This window comes from Heptranchias perlo, chromosome 23 (assembly GCF_035084215.1).
Source record: "Heptranchias perlo isolate sHepPer1 chromosome 23, sHepPer1.hap1, whole genome shotgun sequence".
NCBI classification, from domain to species: Eukaryota; Metazoa; Chordata; class Chondrichthyes; order Hexanchiformes; family Hexanchidae; genus Heptranchias; species Heptranchias perlo.
In genome coordinates this window covers 40,570,053-40,590,699 of record NC_090347.1, presented here as the reverse complement: position 1 = coordinate 40,590,699, position 20,647 = coordinate 40,570,053, and the positions used below count along the sequence as shown (strand labels likewise).

At 45.9% G+C, this 20,647-nt stretch overlaps 1 protein-coding gene across 1 annotated transcript in view; it reads left to right on the top strand.

Moving 5' to 3' along the window:
• The window catches only part of LOC137341415 (transient receptor potential cation channel subfamily V member 6-like), a 79,203-nt gene extending 63,190 nt beyond the window's left edge, over window positions 1-16,013 (top strand). The window contains exons 12-15 of the mRNA XM_068004527.1: window positions 3,113-3,179; window positions 4,108-4,376; window positions 12,259-12,365; window positions 14,975-16,013. Of these exons, the coding sequence (XP_067860628.1) occupies window positions 3,113-3,179; window positions 4,108-4,376; window positions 12,259-12,365; window positions 14,975-15,203 (672 nt within the window). The 3' untranslated portion in view covers window positions 15,204-16,013. The remainder of the gene's footprint in view (window positions 1-3,112; window positions 3,180-4,107; window positions 4,377-12,258; window positions 12,366-14,974) is intronic.
• Window positions 16,014-20,647: the final 4,634 nt, after the last annotated feature.

Below are 20,647 nucleotides of genomic sequence, written 5' to 3'. Positions count from 1 at the left end.
CCCTGGTTCAATGAGGAGTGTAGAAGAGCATGCCAGGAGCAGCACCAGGCGTACCTAAAAATGAGGTGCCAACCTGGTGAAGCTACAACTCAGGACTACATGCATGCTAAACAGCGGAAGCAACATGCTATAGACAGAGCTAAGCGATTCCACAACCAACGGATCAGATCAAAGCTCTGCAGTCCTGCCACATCCAGTCGTGAATGGTGGTGGACAATTAAACAACTAACGGGAGGAGGAGGCTCTGCAAACATCCCCATTCTCAATGATGGCGGAGTCTAGCACGTGAGTGCAAAAGACAAGGCTGAAGCGTTTGCAACCATCTTCAGCCAGAAGTGCCGAGTGGATGATCCATCTCAGCCTCCTCCCGATATCCCCACCATCACGGAAGCCAGTCTTCGGCCAATTCGATTCACTCCACGTGATATCAAGAAACGGCTGAGTGCACTGGATACAGCAAAGTCTATGGGCCCCGACAACATCCCAGCTGTAGTGCTAAAGACTTGTGCTCCAGAACTAGCTGCGCCTCTAGCCAAGCTGTTCCAGTACAGCTACAACACTGGCATCCACCCGACAACGTGGAAAATTGCCCAGGTATGTCCTGTCCACAAAAAGCAGGACAAATCCAATCCGGCCAATTACCGCCCCATCAGTCTACTCTCAATCATCAGCAAAGTGATGGAAGGTGTGGTCGACAGTGCTATCAAGCGGCACTTACTCACCAATAACCTGCTCACCGATGCTCAGTTTGGGTTCCGCCAGGACCACTCGGCTCCAGACCTCATTACAGCCTTGGTCCAAACATGGACAAAAGAGCTGAATTCCAGAGGTGAGGTGAGAGTGACTGCCCTTGACATCAAGGCAGCATTTGACCGAGTGTGGCACCAAGGAGCCCTGGTAAAATTGAAGTCAATGGGAATCAGGGGGAAAACTCTCCAGTGGCTGGAGTCATACCTAGCACAAAGGAAGATGGTAGTGGTTGTTGGAGGCCAATCATCTCAGCCCCAGGGCATTGCTGCAGGAGTTCCTCAGGGCAGTGTCCTAGGCCCAACCATCTTCAGCTGCTTCATCAATGACCTTCCCTCCATCATAAGGTCAGAAATGGGGATGTTCGCTGATGACTGCACAGTGTTCAGTTCCATTCGCAACCCCTCAGATAATGAAGCAGTCCGAGCCTGCATGCAGCAAGACCTGGACAACATCCAGGCTTGGGCTCATAAGTGGCAAGTAACATTCGCGCCAGATAAGTGCCAGGCAATGACCATCTCCAACAAGAGAGAGTCTAACCACCTCCCCTTGACATTCAACGGCATTACCATCACCGAATCCCCCACCATCAACATCCTGGGGGTCACCATTGACCAGAAACTTAACTGGACCAGCCATATAAATACTGTGGCTACGAGAGCAGGTCAGAGGCTGGGTATTCTGCGGTGAGTGACTCACCTCCTGACTCCCCAAAGCCTTTCCACCATCTACAAGGCACAAGTCAGGAGTGTGATGGAATACTCTCCACTTGCCTGGATGAGTGCAGCTCCAACAACACTCAAGAAGCTCGACACCATCCAAGATAAAGCAGCCCGCTTGATTGGCACCCCATCCACCACCCTAAACATTCACTCCCTTCACCACCGGCGCACTGTGGCTGCAGTGTGCACCATCCACAGGATGCACTGCAGCAACTCGCCAAGGCTTCTTCGACAGCACCTCCCAAACCCGCGACCTCTACCACCTAGAAGGACAAGGGCAGCAGGCGCATGGGAACAACACCACCTGCACGTTCCCCTCCAAGTCACACACCATCCCGACTTGGAAATATATCGCCGTTCCTTCATCGTCGCTGGGTCAAAATCCTGGCACTCCCTTCCTAACAGCACTGTGGGAGAACCGTCACCACACGGACTGCAGCGGTTCAAGAAGGCGGCTCACCACCACCTTCTCGAGGGCAATTAGGGATGGGCAATAAATGCCGGCCTTGCCAGCGACGCCCACATCCCGTGAACGAATAAAAAAAAAACACTCTTCCCTTAATGGACACAATGGTCTCTGCCTCAACCATTTCCTTTGGCAAATCTCCAACAACCTTTGGAGTAAGGAAATGTCTTCTAACCTCTCCCTTCACTCCCTTAGTAACAATTTTAACTTGGTGAGCTGGGAAAAAGCTTCTGGGACATTTTTTTTTGGTGGGGGGGCTTTTTAGCTGGACAGTGCTGGACATGCCTCTGACCGCCTGAGGGAAAAGATTGGAGAAGCACACCCAAGGGCACATGCGAAAGATACAATATCCAGTTCAGATCACAAGGGGATCATGTATTTACACCCCGGGGATATACCTTCATATAATTAGATATTGGGCAGTACGGGCACGCACCTGAACATAAGAAACTCAGACCGCTTATGGGAGCACCACTGTACTCGAGATGATATCTAAGACAAGATTAAAACTTGCAACACCATCTATCACTCTATCTATCTTCCTGTATATCTATCATCCATCTATTTATTTATCTTTCTTTCTGTATATCTATCTATCTTTCTGTATATCTATCTATCTATCTCTCTATCTTTCTGTGTATCTATCTATCTATCTATCTTTCTGTATATTTATCTATCTATCCATCTATATATCTATCTCTCTATCTTTCTGTATATCTATCTTTCTGTATATCTATCTTTCTGTATATCTGTCTTTCTGTATATCTGTCTTTCTGTATATCTATCTATCTATCTATCTATCTTTCTGTATATCTATCTATCTATCTTTCTGCATATCTATCTATCTATCTATCTATCTATCTATCTATCTATCTATCAGATTTCCATCTTTACTGGCGGAGCAAAGAAAGGAAAATTTGGTTTGGAGGGTCGGGCACCGGTAATAGAACCCACCTGATTTCCCTTCCTTTAATTTCAATGGGCATTGAACGCAAAAATAAATTCCAGCATCTCAGTCTGAAGCTCAGTCCCATTTCCAATAATGATATGTGAAGCACCGGCCATCAGTGGCAGCTGGAGAGGTGAGAGTCCAGTCCATATAAATTGCGAGCAGTGCCGCAGGAAGTTAACCAGTTTGAATTAAATTTTTACCGACGTGTTTCTTTTTTTTCCACAGATAATATTTGAGATTGTACTGCCATACTTGGTGCTGATGCTCATTGTCCTCCTGGCATTCACATGCAGTAAGCATCCAGTGATGTTTCCTACATAACAACAGCTGTGTACTTCAGAGTAACTCATTATAGGTGGAGCACTTAAAGGTGTTTCTGAGAGCATGATAAAATTCTATATAAATGCAATTCATTCTTTCCTCCTTTGTTCCTTTTTTCCAAATCCTCCCTTTCTTTCTCTCTCTGTTTCTCTTCCTCTCTTTTTATCTCTCTCTCTATCTCTCCATCTCATATTGAGGTAGAAGTTCTGCAGGGCTTCCCTGATCTCCCACCATAACTTCAGCACAAATCCCGGAGAGATGGTGGGAATGGTTGTTTCTCAAGGGTCTTCGCTGATCTTCCATCAATGTGACAGCAGGAGATTGGGAAACCCCTGTGAAAATTACTGGCATATATTTTGTTTTCTTTATTTCCCTCCTTTCTTTCTCTCTTTCTCTATTTCTTTCTCTCCTCTTGTCTCTCATTCGCTATCTCTTTCCTTCTGTCTCTTTCTATCTCTCTCACTTTCATTATCCACTTTTCTTTCTATTTTTCTCACTCCTAGGGTTTCTGGATTTGTCAGTTTGTTTGGGGAGGTCCATTGATTGGAAATCTTTTCACCTATCCCTCCTTATTGCATTCTCTTGCTCTTTATTTCTCTCATCTCTCCCATTTCTCCCTTTGGGGGTAATTTTAACATTTATCTTGGGGCAAAAATCGCTGAGGTGTAAATCAGGCTTCCCGATTCCCTAGCATTTATTTTTCACCCGTCCATAAGAGTAAAAATTCCCAAAATTTGTCTTTTCTCTCTCGAAACCTCTCTATTTTTTCCTTTTCTGTCTCTGTCCATCTGTCTACATTTCATCCCTCCTTTCCGATTCTCTCTGTCTCTGTCCTTCCTGCTCCTCTTGTCCTGCACAGGTAACATCCAGTGTTTGACCGTACCATTTGCCTTCTCCAGGTACCCACCTGTCATTCCAAGTCTTGGATCCTGCAAAGTGGGAACGCTTTGTGGATTTCAGCACCGTTCTCTTCACCATGTACCTCCTCTTCTTCGGGCTCGTCAACATGCCACTCAATTCGGAAGTGATCCAGCCTGACATGGCACGGTTCCTGTACGCCATATACACCCTGCTTGCTTTCGCCATCATGGTTTTCCTCGTTATCCACATGATGGGCGAACTGATTCGGCGAGTGGCAAAGGAGCGCGATGACTTCTGGAGAGCGCAGGTGCAAAATTAAAATTAAGTCAACGGGCATCTGGCCTCAGCGGGGGGCCCAGCGGCTGGGTTGTTGCAATCAGCATCAGCAGGATGCAGGGAGGGGAAAATCAGCCAGGGTTCCTACCACTCATTGCTATCCACTGACCCTTGTTGCTTATGCGCATGGACATTGGGTGAGAACGCAATTTTTTTTATTCTTTCATGGGATGTGGGCGTCGCTGGCAAGGCCGGCATTTATTGCCCATCCCTGAATGCCCTTGAGAAGGTGGTGATGAGCCGCCTTCTTGAACCGCTGCAGTCCGTGTGGTGAAGGTTCTCCCACAGTGCTGTTAGGTAGGGAGTTCCAGGATTTTGACCCAGCGATGATGAAGGAACGGCGATATATTTCCAAGTCGGGATGGTGTGTGACTTGGAGGGGAACGTGCAGGTGGTGTTGTTCCCATGGGCCTGCTGCCCTTGTCCTTCTAGGTGGTAGAGGTCGCGGGTTTGGGAGGTGCTGTTGACGAAGCCTTGGCAAGTTTCTGCAGTGCATCCTGTGGATGATACACACTGCAGCCACTGTGCGCCAGTGGTGGAGGGAGTGAATGTTTTGGGTGGTGGATGGGGTGCCAATCAAGCGAGCTGCTTTGTCCGGGATGATGTCGAGCTTCTTGAGTGTTGTTGGAGCTGCACTCATCCAGGCAAGTGGAGAGTATTCCATCACACTCCTGACTTGTGCCTTGTAGATGGTGGAAAGGCTTTGGGGAGTCAGGAGCTGAGTCACTCGCCACAGAATACCCAGCCTCTGACCTACTCTTGTAACCACAGTATTTATATGGCTGGTCCAGTTAAATTTCTGATCAATGGTAACCCCCAGGATGTTGATGGTGGGGGATTCGGTGATGGTACTGCCATTGAATGTCAAGGGGAGGTGGTTAGACTCCCTCTTGTTGGAGATGGTCATTGCCTGGCACTTGTCTGGCGCGAATGTTACTTACCACTTATCAGCCCAAGCCTGGATGTTGTCCAGGTCTTGCTGCATGCGGGCACGGACTGCTTCATTATCTGCGGGGTTGCGAATGGAACTGAACACTGTGCAATCATCAGCGAACATTCCCACTTCTGACCTTATGATGGAGGGAAGGTGATTGATGAAGCAGCTGAAGATGGTTGAGCCTAGGACACTGCCCGAGGAACTCCTGCAGCGATGTCCTGAGGCTGAGATGATTGGTCTCCAACAACCACTACCATCTTCCTTTGTTCTCTGTATGACTCCAGCCACTGGAGAGTTTTCCCCCTGATTCCCATTGACTTCAATTTAACTAGGGCTCCTTGATGCCACACTCGGTCAAATGCTGCCTTGATGTCAAGAGCAGATACTCTCACCTCACCTCTGGAATTCAGCTCTTTACTCCATATTTGGACCAAGGCTGTAATGAGGTCTGGAGCCGAGTGGTTCTGGTGGAACCCAAACTGAGCATCAGTGAGCAGGTTATTGGTGAGTAAGTGCCGCTTGATAGCACTGTTGATGACACCTTCCATCACTTTGCTGATGATTGAGAGTAGACTGATGGGGCGGTAATTGGCCGGATTGGATTTGTTCTGCTTTTTGTGGATAGGACATACCTGGGCAATTTTCCACTTTGTCGGGTAGATGCCAGTGTTGTAGCTGTACTGGAACAGCTTGGCTAGAGGCGCAGCTAGTTCTGGAGCACAAGTCTTCAGCACTACAGCCGGTATGTTGTCGGGGCCTTTGTTGTATCCAATGCACTTAGCCGTTTCTTGATATCACCTGGAGTGAATCGAATTGGCTGAAGACTGGCTTCTGTGATGGTGGGGATATCGGGAGGAGGCCGAGATGGATCATCCACTCGGCACTTCTGGCTGAAGATGTTTGCAAACGCTTCAGCCTTGTCCTTCGCACTCACTTGCTGGACTCTACCATCATTTATGATTGAGGGTCAGCTGTGAGGCCCCTCATGGTTGAATCACTTACTGACATTCATTGAAGAATGACCAGTAAGGAAGGTACCAGAGGATCACTGGTACTCAAAGAATCCAATTCCCATCAAGGAATCAAAGCCTTCAGGAGAGGAGAATATTAGTGGAAAAAGTAGGGAAAAATATATAATTCCTTGTTTTTTGAGAGTGCATCGATTTTATATCTGTGGTGCTGATCCAAATAGTAATTGGACTAAAGCCAAGTGATATGGTTACTTTATATTTTCAGTACGGTGTAGCGGTTAAGGTCCTGGACTAGTAACTCAGAGAGCGTGAATTCAAATCCCACCAGAGCAAATTATGAAAATGAATTCAATAAATTTGATGCAGGGAAATAAAAATGACAGGGCTGTTGTAAGAATTGTCAGAAGGGCACCAGTCTAACCTCCATGTGACTCCAACCTAGCAAGCTCCTCAGTTGTAACAAAATTACTTCAAGAAAAAGGCCCACCACCTTCTCAGGTCAGCTAGCCATGGGCAGCCTTGCCAATGTTGCCCACATCATGAGAACAAATAAAAAAAGCTTTCATTGACCGTGAGGTTTTGTATCAATACTGGCACCAGACTGATGAAGTTACAAAAGTGAATTAAGGATATTGGGCGGGAGGGAGAAGTTAGTTCAGTATGTCCAATGATTCATCATTGGTAGCTGTGGTCTTCTGGAGGTTGCTACATTTCCACTGGTTGGTGAATCATTAACTAGTGAGTATAAATTTAAGATCATAATCAAAAGAACGAAGGGAAAGGTTAGAATTTTTTTTACACACAGGGTTTCAGGGCATGAAATGCCAGACCAGAGACAGTGGGGCAAGCAGAATAGCTTTTAAAGGGAAAAGTGAATAAATATTTGAAAAAGCAAAAATGTTAAAGGGTCTGGGGAAAAGGCAGGGGAATGGGATTAAATGGACAGCTCTTTCAGAGAGCTGGCACAGGCACGATGGACCGAATGGGGAAAGGCCGAGGGAATGGGACGAAATGAATCGTTCTTTCAGTGTCGGTTCAGATGCAATGAGCTAAATGGGGAAAGGACAGGCAAATTGGTCTCGGTGGATCGTTCTATCAGAGAGCCAGGAGAGACACGATGGACAGGGGAATGAGACTATATGGTTAGCTCTTTCAGAGAGTAATGGGTCAAAAGACCTTCTTCTGTGCTGTAATATTCTCTGATTCTACAGGAGGTATTTCCCAGAGTTCTTCCTGAAACTGGCCGCAGTTTTTAACTTTTTTTTGCCTCCCTCATGTGTCAGCATTACCAGAGGTTGGGGAGGGTGGGGACTGAGGCTGGACCTGTAATGGAAGGGGTGAGAACTGAAGGGGGCCTAGTGGTCTTTAATCAACTATTTTGTATGTCCATATGAACATCATTTGAAGAAAAGCCTGGAATCCTGTTGGACAATGATACTTCCTAACGCATTTTAGAATTATAGAATCATAGAAAATTTACGGCACAGAAGGAGGCCATTCGGCCCATCGTGTCCGCGCCGACCGAAAATGAGCCACCCAGCCTAATCCCACTTTCCCGCATTTGGTCCATAGCCCTGCAGATCACAGCTCTTCAGGTGCACATCCAGCTATTTTTTAAATGAGTTGAGTGTTTCTGCCTCTACCACCCTCTCAGGCAGTGAGTTCCAGACCCCCACCACCCTCTGGGTGAAAAGATTTTTCCTCATTTCCGTTCTAATCCTTCTACCAATCACTTTAAATCTATGCCCCCTGGTTATTGACCCCCTCCGCTAAGGGAAATAGGTCCTTCCGATCCACTCTATCTGGGCCCCTCATAATTTTGTACACCTCAATCAAATCACCCCTCAGCCTCCTCTGTTCCAAGGAAAATAACCCCAGCCTATCCAATCTATCATCATAGCTAAAATTCTCCAATCCTGGCAACATGGAATCATAGAATCATAGAAGTTACAACATGGAAACAGGCCCTTCAGCCCAACATGTCCATGTCGCCCAGTTTATACCACTAAGCTAGTCCCAATTGCCTGCACTTGGCCCATATCCCTCTATACCCATCTTACCCATGTAACTGTCCAAATGCTTTTTAAAAGACAAAATTGTACCCGCCTCTACTACTGCCTCTGGCAGCTCGTTCCAGACACTCACCACCCTTTGAGTGAAAAAATTGCTCCTCTGCACCCTTTTGTATCTCTCCCCTCTCACCTTAAATCTATGCCCCCTCGTTATAGACTCCCCTACCTTTGGGAAAAGATTTTGACTATCGACCTTATCTATGCCCCTCATTATTTTATAGACTTCAATAAGATCACCCCTTAACCTCCTACTCTCCAGGGAAAAAAGTCCCAGTCTGTCTAACCTCTCCCTGTAAGTCAAACCATCAAGTCCCGGTAGCATCCTAGTAAATCTTTTCTGCACTCTTTCTAGTTTAATAATATCCTTTCTATAATAGGGTGACCAGAACTGTACACAGTACTCCAAGTGTGGCCTCACCAATGCCCTGTACAACTTCAACAAGACATCCCAACTCCTGCATTCAATGTTCTGACCAATGAAACCAAGCATGCCGAATGCCTTCTTCACCACCCTATCCACCTGTGACTCCACTTTCAAGGAGCTATGAACCTGTACTCCTAGATCTCTTTGTTCTATAACTCTCCCCAACGCCCGACCATTAACGGAGTAGGTCCTGGCCCGATTCAATCTACCAAAATGCATCACCTCACATTTATCTAAATTAAACTCCATCTGCCATTCATCGGCCCACTGGCCCAATTTATCAAGATCCCGTTGCAATCCCAGATAACCTTCTTCACTGTCCACAATGCCACCAATCTTGGTGTCATCTGCAAACTTACTAACCATGCCTCCTAAATTCTCATCCAAATCATTAATATAAATAACAAATAACAGCGGACCCAGCACCGATCCCTGAGGCACACCGCTGGACACAGGCATCCAGTTTGAAAAACAACCCTCTACAACCACCCTCTGTCTTCTGTCGTCAAGCCAATTTTGTATCCAATTGGCTACCTCACCTTGGATCCCATGAGATTTAACCTTATGTAACAACCTACCATGCGGTACCTTGTCAAAGGCTTTGCTAAAGTCCATGTAGACCACGTCCACTGCACAGCCCTCATCTATCTTCTTGGTTACCCCTTCAAAAAACTCAATCAAATTCGTGAGACATGATTTTCCTCTCACAAAACCATGCTGACTGTTCCTAATTAGTCCCTGCCTCTCCAAATGCCTGTAGATCCTGTCCCTCAGAATACCCTCTAACAACTTACCCACTACAGATGTCAGGCTCACCGGTCTGTAGTTCCCAGGCTTTTCCCTGCCGCCCTTCTTAAACAAAGCCACAACATTTGCTACCCTCCAATCTTCAGGCACCTCACCTGTAGCGGTGGATGATTCAAATATCTCTGCTAGGGGACCCGCAATTTCCTCCCTAACCTCCCATAACGTCCTGGGATACATTTCATCAGGTCCCGGAGATTTATCTACCTTGATGCGCGTTAAGACTTCCAGCACCTCCCTCTCTGTAATATGTACACTCCTCAAGACATCACTATTTATTTCCCCAAGTTCCCTAACATCCATGCCTTTCTCAACCATAAATCTCCTCTGTATCCTCTCTAGTAAAATTACATCCTTCCTGTAATGTGGTGACCAGAACTGTGCGCAGTACTCAAGCTGTGGCCTAACTAGTGTTTTATACAGTTCCAGCATAACATCCCTGCTTTTATATTCTATGCCTCGACTAATAAAGGAAAGTATTCCATATGCCTTCTTAACCACCTTATCTACCTGTCCTGCTACCTTCAGGGATCTGTGGACATGCATTCCAAGGTCCCTCACTTCCTCTACACCTCTCAGTATCCTCCCATTTATTGTGTATTCCCTTGCCTTGTTTGCTCTCCCCAAATGCATTACCTCACACTTCTCCAGATTGAACTCCATTTGCCACTTTTCTGCCCATCTGACCAGTCCATTGTTATCTTCCTGCAGTCTACAGCTTTCCTCCTCACTATCAACCACACGGCCTATCTTTGTGTCATCCACAAATTTCTTAATCATGCCCCCTACTTTTAAGTCCAAATCATTAATGTATACCACAAAAAGCAAAGGACCTAGTACCGAGCCCTGCGGAACCCCACTAGAAACAGCCTTCCAGTCACAAAAACACCCATCGACCATTACCCTTTGCTTCCTGCCACTGAGCCAATTTTGGATCCAATTTGCCACATTCCCTTGGATCCCATGGGCCTTTACTTTTTTGACCAATCTGTCATGTGGGATCTTGTCAAAAGCCTTGTTAAAATCCATGTAGACTACATCAATTGCGCTACCCTCATCGATCCTCCTTGTCACCTCCTCGAAAAATTCAATCAAGTTAGTCAGACATGATCTCCCCTTAACAAATCCGTGCTGACTGTCCTTGATTAGTCCGTGCCTTTCTAAGTGACAGTTTATCCTGTCCCTCAGAATTGATTCCAATAATTTGCCCACCACCGAGGTTAGGCTGACTGGCCTGTAATTACTCAGTCTATCCTTTGCTCCCTTTTTAAACAACGGTACTACACCTGTATCCAGTGAAGTTTGGAAAATCATTATTAAAGCCTCCGCTATTTCGTCCCTGGCTTCTTTTAACAGCCTGGGAAACATTTCATCCGGCCCTGGTGATTTATCCACTTTCAAAGATGCTAATCCCCTTAATACTTCCTCTCTCACTATGTTTATCCCATCCAATATTTCACACTCCTCCTCCTTAACTACAATCCCTGTATTATCCCTCTCCTTTGTGAAGACAGACGCAAAGTATTCATTGAGAACCATACCCACATCTTCTGCCTCCACACATAGTTTACCTTTTTGGTCTCTAATAAGCCCTGCTCTTTCCTTAGTTATCCTCTTGCTCTTAATGTATTTATAACACAGCATTTTCTGTGTGCTATTTTAATGGAGGTGTTAATCTATTTATTTGACATGAGTTAACACCTCTGTTAAAATAGTCATCAAAGGAATTTGTTATGAACATATTAAGAAGTTTGTATGATAATATCGCATGATGTCATTCCAGGCTTCAGTCAGTACCTCACAGGACATCAGTGACCTCGTTATTCCAGCTCTGTGCATTGTCCGGATGGACATAATTCCTCAGGACACAGTCCCGATAGTTACGCGGGATCATGCCCGCTGATGCCCTCCAGCTCTGACCCCAATACATAAATTATATGGGGCAGACGCACTCCAACACCGCTACGGGTTTATCTCTGGTGCCCACCTGCCCCATACGACTAGAAATTCTGGAGCCCACCCATCATTGATAGATGGGGTTGCCCAGGCTTCCCTCCAACCCTGGCCATATTCCCCTCGACACCCTACATAGATCAGCAAAACTTGAAATAAAAATAGTCCCTGTTGCAAGGGTCCAGACCACTTCCCTGGCCTGGATTCCATTGGGGTCCACCTTTATCCATCCCGAGACCAGTAAGCTTCAACTCTCCAGGCTCCACCAGGCTAGTGAGAACTTCCAGTGAAGAGAGTTCTTCCTCCTGGCTCTACCCCCAATGACATTTGCCTAATAGGTACTAGAAGGGATGAAGATCCCCTCTGTCTGTTGGGTTCTAGAGGTGATGAAGGTCTCTATCTGATAGGTACTAGAAGGGATGAAGATCCCCTCTGTCTGTTGGGTTCTAGAGGTGATGAAGGTCTCTATCTGATAGGTACTAGAAGGGATGAAGATCCCCTCTGTCTGCTGGGTGCTAGAGGTAATGAAGTTATTCTCTGTTTGAAAGAGAAAACCTTCAGTCATCTGTCTGGACTGAGTTGAAACCCAGGTCCCAGAAGTTGCAGTAGTTCTATCTGGTAGCTCTGTTTTAATGATACTTTGACCGTCATTGTAAAACTGTTTGCTGAAATATTTTCTTTTTGAATCAAAGGTTGCAGCAACATCTCTTCTTCTTGAACGTCGACTCCCAAGGTGCCTGTTTCCTCGTTTGGGAATCTGTGGAAAAAAATACGGACTTGGAGACAACTGGTATATCCGGTGAGTTCAAAGGAAAATATTCACCTTGAAGAACATTTACAGAAAGATTGTCTCAAAATTTAACACATTAAGGATACTTCTGGAGGTGATGAACTACTCAACTACTCCCTTCTATTTAAACTCATCCATTGACCTGAAGAGGAGACTTAACTGGTCATCCAACTCTCCCCAGAGCCAAATTAAGAATTTTTGAGCCCCTCGACAACAAGAACATCCAGTGCTCCTCTGCACCTCACGCACAACGGCACCTCCCCCACCCCCCCCCACCAAAAACCTACCTCAATGGAGAAGGCCGGGTTTCTCCTCTCCGATGCTGGGACTTGCAGGTGTTGACGGGTGACTTCTTGTTCCAATGGGATTGAGGACCGGGAGGCTGATCTCCTCGGGTTGTAACAGGCAGGCTGAATATTGAACAGCGGCCCACCGGGGCCTCTTATTTAACTGGGGCCCCGTGGGCCACGGTATTAATGCCCTGACACCTGACTCTCCCCATTTACCCACTGGCCCTTATGTTCACAGCAGACAAGGTTGGCCTCTTCACTCACTCCCTTTTAATAACAATTAGTCACTGCTCCCAGCACAGAAGATTAGTGGTGAACATAGAACTACCCCCCTCATCACCAACAATGAGATAACTCCAATCACTGACTCTTCCTCCCAAAGCTGTCAGAAAGCTATCTCCTGCACTTTTCACTTCCTGGAGTCAGCCAAAAAAAACATGTCAAACCTTTGACCTGTCGCTCAGATGAGGTCAAACTTCACTAATCTAATGGGTGAACAGCAAGAGTACAAGTGGAAGACAAAAGCACGGTCATAGAGAAGGGTTTCAAAAGGCATTTAAAGCAAAAGCCTTGGTCAGACCCCATCTGGAGTACTGCATTCAGTTCTGGGCACCGCACCTCAGGAAGGATATATTGGCCTTGGAGGGGGTGTATCGCAGATTCACCAGAATAATACTGGGGCTAAAAGGGTTAAATTATGAGGACAAGTTGCATTGACTAGGCTTGTATTCCCTTGAGTATAGAAGATTAAGGGGTGATCTAATTGAGGTGTTTAAGATGATTAAAGGAGTTGAGAGGGTAGATAGAGAGAAACTATTTCCTCTGGTGGGATAGTCCAGAACAAAGGGGCATAATCTTAAAATTAGAGCTAGGCCGTACAGGGGTGATGTCAGGAAACACTTCTTCACACAAAGGGGAGTGGAAATCTGGAACTCTCTCCCCCAAAAAGCTGTTGAGGCTGGGGGTCAAATGAAAATTTCAAAACTGCGATTGAGAGATTTTCATTAGGTAAGGGTATTAAGGGTTATAGAACCAAGGCGGGTAAGTGGAGTTAAAATACAGATCAGCCATGATCTAATTGAATGGCAGAACAGGCTCGAGGAGCCGAAGGCCCTACTCCTGTTCCTATGTACGTTTCTTCCAATGAGGGAGATGCTAAGGTGGAGGTGTTTAGGGAAGAAGTTCCAGAGGGCAGAAACAGTGGAGCAGCAAGTAACGAGGAGTAGGTCAGCGTCAGTTTCCTATATTACAACAGTGACTACGCTTCAAAAGTACATCATTGGCTGTAAAGCACTTTGGGACGTGAAAGACGCTATATAAATGCAAGTCTTTTTCAAAGGACGGAGAGAGCAGGGAATGAGGAGTAAGTTGATGTCAAAGAAGCAAGGGGCGCAAGGAATTAGGAGGAAGGCCATTGGTGCCATCAACCATTGGCTTATCATGGTCAGCTTCCAGCTGTTGCCAGCTATGGCTTTCCAACAACCACTGCTACCAAACCATGTGCCATCAACAGGCCAAATAGGCCAGCACTGGAGTTCCTTATGGAGCTATCTAATGGTTTTGCTGTGCTGTATAAAGACTCGAGTATTATCTATCCCCAATTTCAGAGACCGGTTATTGAAGTGGGCGAAGCAGCATATCAACAAGATGAAAACGCAGCATCGATGCTCCACAATGTAGCTGAGATCCTTCATTTCAATCCACAACATCTACTGGCCGCAGACAGAGACTATTCCCCTGCCCTAGAACAAACCAAGCACAACACAAAAATGGTATTCCAAAAAAGTGAAGAAAATGCAAACAACATCAGCCAGTGTTGCCTTTCTCCAATGTGTCAGCATTTTACTCGAGGTTTTCTAACCTCCTGCCCGTTCTGCCACACACCATGACCCATTCAAGAAAGCACATCACCCTTGTGAATGTTACTCATTGGGTTGCCTGTGAGTGATGTGCAAGGTATGACTGACACTCTGGCTTTTGCTCAATCCTCCAGGTGCCCCAGATGAGATCGGGATCTCATCAAGTCGCAAACTGCAAGGCGACTCCTAATTCTACCACAGTTTGGTGTCGTCGTGAGACTGCCACGTCAGCCAATGCTTTTACCTTACATTTTAGACTAAGTTTAGTATGTTGATAGTTTTATAGTATTCTCTCCACCAATATCCCAGGATTTTCAATAAGGGACACATTAATTGAATCCAGTAAACCTGTACATGAGACCAAGCAGAGTAAGAACGCAATGAAAAGAACTGGTATTACAGTGTTATGGGCTTGTGCCTCCTTTAAAAGACTAAGCTAACTTTGCTATTGTGTGCGTGATTTCCATAGGGTGGATGACAGGAATGATAATGCTGTCTTCAAGATCCCTTCTTACAACAAAACTATGGAGAGCAAAGGACACGAGGAAAGGATGGAGAAAGAAGAGGCGTCGGTCAGGAACAAAAGCCGCATGCAGCAGAAGTCGTGTCCGGGGTGGCAGATGGTGAGACAGAGAAAAATGGGTCAGAACTACAGTGACCTTTACAATGAGGCCAATGACGAGGCCTGTCTCATTTAAAGTCCCAAAGGTGTTTCTTGCAGCAGCCCTTTACATGCTGCTCTTCCAGTTCTATATCAGGCCAATCTCCAATCAGCTGCTTGGGGGTCAGTAGATCGCAGGCGAGCAAATAGTTGGTGGTGGTTTTAGGTTTGCTTCTCTAGATTATTCAGGTCAAGCTTCCCATTCTGGCTGAAGTTCCTCCTCATTTGACGTAACCAATGAGATCCTAAATATCCTCAATTTTTGTGTACAGCTCTGCACCCCATGACTGCCACTCATTACCATCGCCAGCTGAATTGGGTTAAATACCCATCTGTATGGAGTCTAAAAAATATTCTATAAACACATATCCATATAGGCCCAGGAAACAAGTGCCCCTTGCTCACTCAATTTATTAGTCAAACAGGGCACCAAAGTACGACTGTTAAACGACAGCTGATGCTGCCGATTGAGACCCAGCACTGCGTCCAATCATTGAAATACTCACAATAGAGACTTTGACTTGGCTTGGCCACCAAAAGTAATCATTGAGTCTCTTTACTGCTGTCGGGTTTCTTTGCATAATGGCTGCCATGTCTATTCAACATGTCATGGAGACCATGGGCTTGAAATTCCGAGGGCCGGAGAAGGGTGGAGCACGGAGGAGCAGAAGACAAAATTGGGAGCCTCGTATTCCCTGCCCGTGCCGGGCCTTCACTCACCACCATGGGACCACTCGAATTTTCCAGTGTGCTGTTGGGATGAGCTTCTCTTACGTCAGCCCATAGCATTTAAATCAATCCAATCTCACAATCTGGGACAGGGTCAACAACATAGGAACAGGAGGAGGCCATTCAGCCCCTCGAGCCTGTGCCACCATTCAGTTACATCATGGCTGATCTGCAACTCAACTTCATTTACTCGCCTTTGCTCCATATCCCTTAATACCCTTATCCAACAAAATCTATCTATCTCAGTCTTGAAAGTTTCAATTGACCCCACAGTCACAGCCTTTTGGAGGAGTGAGTTCCACATTTCCACTACCCTTTGTGTGATCCATGGACTTGCATTAGTGGAGCAGGACTCATGGAATTTCAGGGCCGATATCCTTTGCTACCAGTGAGTTGCAATTTTGGTTGATAGAAGTCAACGTTCCTGGGAGAGAAGGTGCTGCAGTGAGTTTGGTGTAAGTGGGTTCCTACAGAGCACAGGCCCACAGCACAAAACCTCACAGAACTAAATTGCTAATCACAGAAATGCTGCAAGGATGATTGTGGTTGAAAGTTGAGATGTCATGTCTGGGTGATCTCCCTGATTTAGGGTGCATGCCCACTGCTGAAATGTCAGAGTAGAGGGAGCTTTACTCTTTATCTAACTTACTCCCCCAAAAGGCTGTGGGGTCAATTGAAACTTTCAAGACTGAGATAGATAGATTTTGTTGGATAAGGGTATTAAGGAAAATGGAGCAAAGGCGGGCAAATGAAGTTGAGGTGCAGATCAGCCATGATGTAATTGAATGGTGGAACAGGCTCGAGGGGCTGAATGGCCTCCTCCTGTTCTTATGTTCCTACGATGTTCCTACCCATACTGTACCTGCCCTGGGAGTGTTTAATGGGACAGTGTAGAGGGAGCTTTACTCTGTATCTAGTCCGTGCTGTACCTGCCCTGGGAGTGTTTGCTGGGACAGTGTAGAGGGAGCTTTACTCTGTATCTAACCCGTGCTGTACCTGCCCTGGGAGTGTTTGCTGGGACAGTGTAGAGGGAGCTTTACTCTGTATCTAACCCGTGCTGTATCTGCCCTGGGAGTGTTTGCTGGGACAGTGTAGAGGGAGCTTTACTCTGTATCTAGTCCGTGCTGTACCTGCCCTGGGAGTGTTTGCTGGGACAGTGTAGAGGGAGCTTTGCCCTGTATATCCATCTTTCGGATGAGATGTTAAACCCAGGCCCCATCTGCCCTCTCAGATGGATGTAAAAGATCACATGGCACTATTTTGAATAAGGGCTGGGGAGTTCTACCCGATTTCCTGGCCTATATTTATCCCTCAACCAACGTCAGATTATCTGGTCATTATCACATTGCTGTTTGTGGGACCTTGCTGTGCGTGAATTGCGTTTCCTACATTACTACGGTGACTACACTTCAAATATGTTTATTTGGCTGTAAATGCTTTGGGACATCCTGAGGTCATGAAAGGCACCATATAAATGCAAGTCTTTTTTATATAACCTGTGCTGTACCTGACCCGGGAGTTTTAGTTGGGGACAGTGTAAAGGAAGCTTCCCCTTGCACAGGTTCCTCACGTAGTAAGATGTCAGTTTTGCCCATGTTTGTGAGGCAAGGTACGATGTGGAGGCCAGCAGGTTAGAAGATGGACCACCCTGCAGTTGCTTCAGTGCCCCGGGGATGGGAGGGGCTGAGTCGTGACACTCTGTATTGGTACACCAAGGTACCACGCACCCCAGCTGCCACAGACTGCGTTCCAGACTTAAACCTCTCACCTACTGGATTGTTCTGGGTTTTTTTTTAATATTAAATGGTTGTGCATTGAACTGAGACATTAGTGAATTGGTTGCAATCTCCTTCGTAATGAGACGGCACAGACTGTACCTACCAGACTGAGATCTTATCAAACAATCAACGAAAGGCCCTTGTCAGCATTGGAAAGCTGTGAGGTAAACATTGCACTGGCTTTTCTCCTTTAACATGAACGATGTCATCCGTGTACTCGAAGGTGTCTATGTAAAAATGAAACAGCGTGAGTATCATTTTAAAAAAGCAGGGCTATATTAAAACAAACGCACAGCTTATAACAGACTGACAGCTGCGGAGCACAGTTTTCAGTGCAAGTTGTGCCAGGAACTAAACTGATTCAGACCCTCACCACCCCTTCATGCAGCCAGGGAGGGTGGTGAGGGAGCTCTTCTCTCCCTCTTTTCTCCCCATCTTTTCGGACTAACTCATGCTGGTTACTAGGATGCTGGGCCCTTCGACCAATTGGTTGCTCTTCTAGTGTGAGGGTAGACAGGGGGTATCGGCTGGCTATTTAATTATGGGATGCATCTCAGCCAAGCTTGACACCACCCTCATTTCTTGTATAAACGCACACACATGCACAGACGCGCACGAGCACTGTCCAGTTGGAACTGCTGGATGCTGACCAGGAACGGAGAACTCAGGCTGATTTCTCTTCTCCCCAATCCAAAGTTGCCGAGGTCCAATTGCAAGGTCCTTTCAGCCACCCTGCTGAGATCAGTTAGTTCAGCACAGACCAGGGATCATGCCTGGTACCTTTTGGGACTGGGCAGTGCCTTCAGCAGCGGAGACATTGGAGAAGAAGGCAAAGAGGCAACACATTGTTGGAATAAAAGCATCATTAAAAACTCTCTGGCAACTCTTCAAGCCCATAATTGCCTCTTTAATCCAATAATATGTCAACTTAAATAGATTTTTCCCTGATGATTTTGGGCTTCATTTATTTTGGGTTCTGACAGTCTGATCACACGCATCTGATCAAAACTTTCCCTTTCATCTCATGGCACGAAGTGTATGTAGAGTGTAGGCTTAGCCTTGGGGTCAATCTGTTTGTTTCATGCAATGATGGCCTGAAGATTGATTGTAATTCACAACAGCTTATAATGGACAATACACTCACAGGACAAGCGTGATTCTTGGCCACTAGAAACTTTATTCAAATATCATACTGCTGGTGTACAGGCACTTCCATCTGCGATTCATTAAGATAAGAACATATAAGAACATAAGAAATAGGAGCAGGAGTAGGCCAATCGGCCCCTCGAGCCTGCTCCACCATTCAATAAGATCATGGCTGATCTGATCCTAACCTCAAATCTAAATTCATGTCCAATTTCCTGCCCGCTCCCCGTAACCCCTAATTCCCTTTACTTCTAGGAAACTGTCGATTTCTGTTTTAAATTTATTTAATGATGTAGCTTCCACAGCTTCCTGGGGCAGCAAATTCCACAGACCTACTACCCTCTGAGTGAAGAAGTTTCTCCTCATCTCAGTTTTGAAAGAGCAGCCCCTTATTCTAAGATTATGCCCCCTAGTTCTAGTTTCACCCATCCTTGGGAACATCCTTACCGCATCCACCCGATCAAGCCCCTTCACAATCTTATATGTTTCAATAAGATCGCCTCTCATTCTTCTGAACTCCAATGAGTAGAGTCCCAATCTACTCAACCTCTCCTCATATGTCCACCCCCTCATCCCCGGGATTAACCGAGTGAACCTTCTTTGTACTGCCTCGAGAGCAAGTATGTCTTTTCTTAAGTATGGAGACCAAAACTGTATGCAGTATTCCAGGTGCGGTCTCACCAATACCTTATATAACTGCTGCAATACCTCCCTGTTTTTATATTCTATCCCCCTAGCAATAAAAGCCAACATTCCGTTGGCCTTCTTGATCACCTGCTGCACCTGCAAACTAACTTTTTGATTTTCTTGCACTAGGACCCCCAGGTCCCTTTGTACTGCAGTACTTTCCAGTTTCTCGCCATTAAGATAATAACTTGCTCTCCGATTTTTCCTGCCAAAGTGCATAACCTCACATTTTCCAATATTGTATTGCATCTGCCAAATCTCCGCCCACTCACCCAGCCTGTCTATATCCCCTTGTAGGTTTTTTATGTCCTCCTCACTCTCTACTTTTCCCTCCCATCTTTGTATCATCTGCAAACTTTGATATGTTACACTCGGTCCCCTCCTCCAAATCATTAATATAGATTGTAAAGAGTTGGGGACCCAGCACAGACCCCTGCGGAACACCACTGGCTACAGGTTGCCAGTCCGAGAATGTACCATTTATCCCAACTCTCTGCTTCCTGTTAGATAACCAATCCTCCACCCATGCCAGAATATTACCCCCAATCCAGTGATTCTTTATCTTGAGCAATAATCTTTTATGTGGCACCTTGTCGAATGCCTTCTGGAAGTCTAAATACACTACGTCCACTGGTTCCCCTTTATCCACCCTGTACGTTATGTCCTCAAAGAACTCAAGCAAATTTGTCAGACATGACTTCCCCTTTGTAAAGCCATGCTGACTTTGTCCTATTAAATTATGTTTATCCAAATGTTCTGCTACTGTCTCCTTAATAATAGACTCCAAAATTTTACCCACCACAGATGTTAAGCTAACTGGTCTATAATTTCCAGCCTTCTGCCTACTACCCTTTTTAAATAAGTGTGTTACATTGGCAGTTTTCCAATCTGCCAGGACCTTTGCCGAGTCCAGAGAATTTTGGAAAATTATTACCAAAGCATCCACAATCCCTACTGCCACTTCCCTCAAAGATAACAGGTGTTTCCTTGGGCAATAACAACAACAGCTTGAATTTATATAGCACCTATAACGTAGTAAAATGACCCAAGGTGCTTCACAGGAGCGTTACCAGACAAAATTTGACACCGAGCCATATAAGGAGATATTAAGACAGGTGACCAAAAGCTTGGTTAAAGAGGT